Source organism: Cyprinodon variegatus, unplaced genomic scaffold (assembly GCF_000732505.1).
Source record: "Cyprinodon variegatus isolate N-32 unplaced genomic scaffold, C_variegatus-1.0 Scaffold18, whole genome shotgun sequence".
Taxonomy (NCBI): domain Eukaryota; kingdom Metazoa; phylum Chordata; class Actinopteri; order Cyprinodontiformes; family Cyprinodontidae; genus Cyprinodon; species Cyprinodon variegatus.
This window is the reverse complement of record NW_015150471.1, coordinates 1063907-1065998: the sequence shown is the minus strand read 5'-3', so window position 1 is coordinate 1065998 and position 2092 is coordinate 1063907. Positions and strand designations below refer to the sequence as shown.

General features: G+C 33.3%; 1 protein-coding gene across 2 annotated transcripts in view; it reads right to left on the bottom strand.

Annotated features, from left to right (window-relative positions):
- The window catches only part of tectb (tectorin beta), a 6284-nt gene that overhangs the window by 1308 nt on the left and 2884 nt on the right, over positions 1 to 2092 (bottom strand). The window contains exons 7-8 of one of the 2 annotated variants that reach the window (XM_015387736.1): positions 1759 to 1842; positions 1509 to 1670 (exon numbers count right to left, since the gene is read on the bottom strand). In XM_015387736.1, the coding sequence (XP_015243222.1) occupies positions 1509 to 1670; positions 1759 to 1842 (246 nt within the window). Of the gene's footprint in view, positions 1 to 1312; positions 1671 to 1758; positions 1843 to 2092 lie in introns of those variants that run through there. The other variant, XM_015387729.1, reaches the window with a different exon arrangement.

The window sequence follows — 2092 nt, the reverse complement described above, 5'->3', positions numbered from 1 at the left end:
TATATATATATATATATATATCCATACATACATACATACATATAACACATTACAGTATACGTATATAAGTATAAGTGTCTGTTGCAACAAAGATTACTCAAACATCAGATATCTGAGACATATTTCAGCTGTTGACCATCCCTGCTTTTATCACTTTCCAGTTCTTAGAGCTTATTTTGCCAAAACTTGAAATTTTTTGAAATTTCCTAAAAGTCAGATTCCTTCCTAAAATTAGCAGCTGACTTTCTACAAACTTTGTTTTTTTTAATCCTACATCTTACTTTTTCCGAACTTATTAGTTTCCTTATGTAAAAGCACAATTACTGTCTACGAGCTTAGAATATATTTAAAGTTTTAGATGTTACTTTCACCAAGTTAAAGCTACTTTATAACTTTGATTGGACTTGACAATATATTTTGCCAACACTTATAAATAACTGTTCTGGAAGTTATAGGGTTTTTTTCTTTTTTAATCTTTTCATTATTTAAGGATTAACTTTCCATAACTTGCAGGTAACTTTTCATAACTTAGGTTACTTTATAGACAACAGCCATTACTAAACTTAACAGTAACTGTCCTTTAACGTTTTGGGTAACAATCTGGTAACTTCTCAGAGGTAAATAAAACATTGGGCAGAAAGTGTAGAAGCTACATTCTAATTTTACACATATTTAGTAAAGTACCCCATAACCTGGTACTTTCAGGAATATGAAAGTACCTGTAAGTTCACTAAAGCATCATGTGTCTTTAGAAAAGATATCTGTAGGGCCACGAAAACCACTTGAAGTTCCAAAAAAAATAACTTATAAGTTACGGAAAGTACAAAATAAAAAAAAGCAGATCATAATTCTAGGAAAGCAAATTGTTTACTTAAGAAAAGAACAAGCTGTATCATGCTTTGCTGGCAAGTTTACTTGCCAAAATCAGACCTAATCCTGTAAAAAAAACTTTACAAATGTTTATGCCAGTGGCTCAGACTGGTTGAATTTCTTATTTATGTGTTTTATAATTTGTTTTATGTTGATTTGTTTAATATAATTTTTTTTGGAATTAACTATAAGTTCACAGGAACGAATGTAGGATATTGTACTTGAGTGCAAACATTCAACATTAAATGATTAAAATGGAGTCAAGCAAGTGAGCAATTTACCTACATATGTTTCAATAGTAAGACAAAACTTCCAAGATCAAGTGTAAAAGAGAAAACAAAATATCACACGTGTTGACACATGTTGACTGAGGCATGAGGTAAAGCTATGGAAGCTGCCAAGTCAATGGATCCATGAGTAATTACTACCAGCAGAGGGCAACGTTGTTCTAAAATGTTTATATTTGCTGATTGTTCCCAGTGTAGGAATAAAGGATAAATTTAACTCCATCAGAATGAATGCTTGGTGCATAAAGTTCTTCTTGAAGATGAATATATATGGTTTTTGGTGTGATAGTACGTGGCCATGTCCCTTTAATATATTTCTGTTTGTGATTAAGTCTAGCTGTTGTACTCACAGGCTGACAGACTAGCCTCTCTGCATCACAGATGTGGACCTCGCAGTGAAGCCACACGGTGGAAACCTTCTCCAGTCGCTGGAAGCGGAAAGAGTTGAACTTAAAGGTGGAGCGACTGTCTTTGGCGTTATCGAAAATGGTCACAGTGTAGTCAGCCGGACAGCTGGTGGCAAACAGACATTAAGGAGCTAATACACACACAATAAATCTGGTTTATTGACCTTTTCAAGAGATTTAAAATGAGTTGGCACCTGTTGATGATAAGACTCCACCTCTTCCTGTCTGTTGAATAAGGAGTTGGAGTCGCCCAGCAGTTGTTAATAACAACTTTGAACCTAATTATTAAAATACAGTTTGATTCTATAATTAGGATTATACATATTACTTAAAATGAAGTTTAATCATTAAATGTATAGTGGAGGATTTTGTTCTTTCCGGGTTCTCTCCGTGGTTCTCTTAATCATTCTGGTGATATGTTTATGTCAGGCCGTCCTACGTTCTTGTCCTGTTAGCTACCTTTTTCTGCGCATGCACAATTTCAGGTGTATATATATTTATATATATATATATATATATATATATATA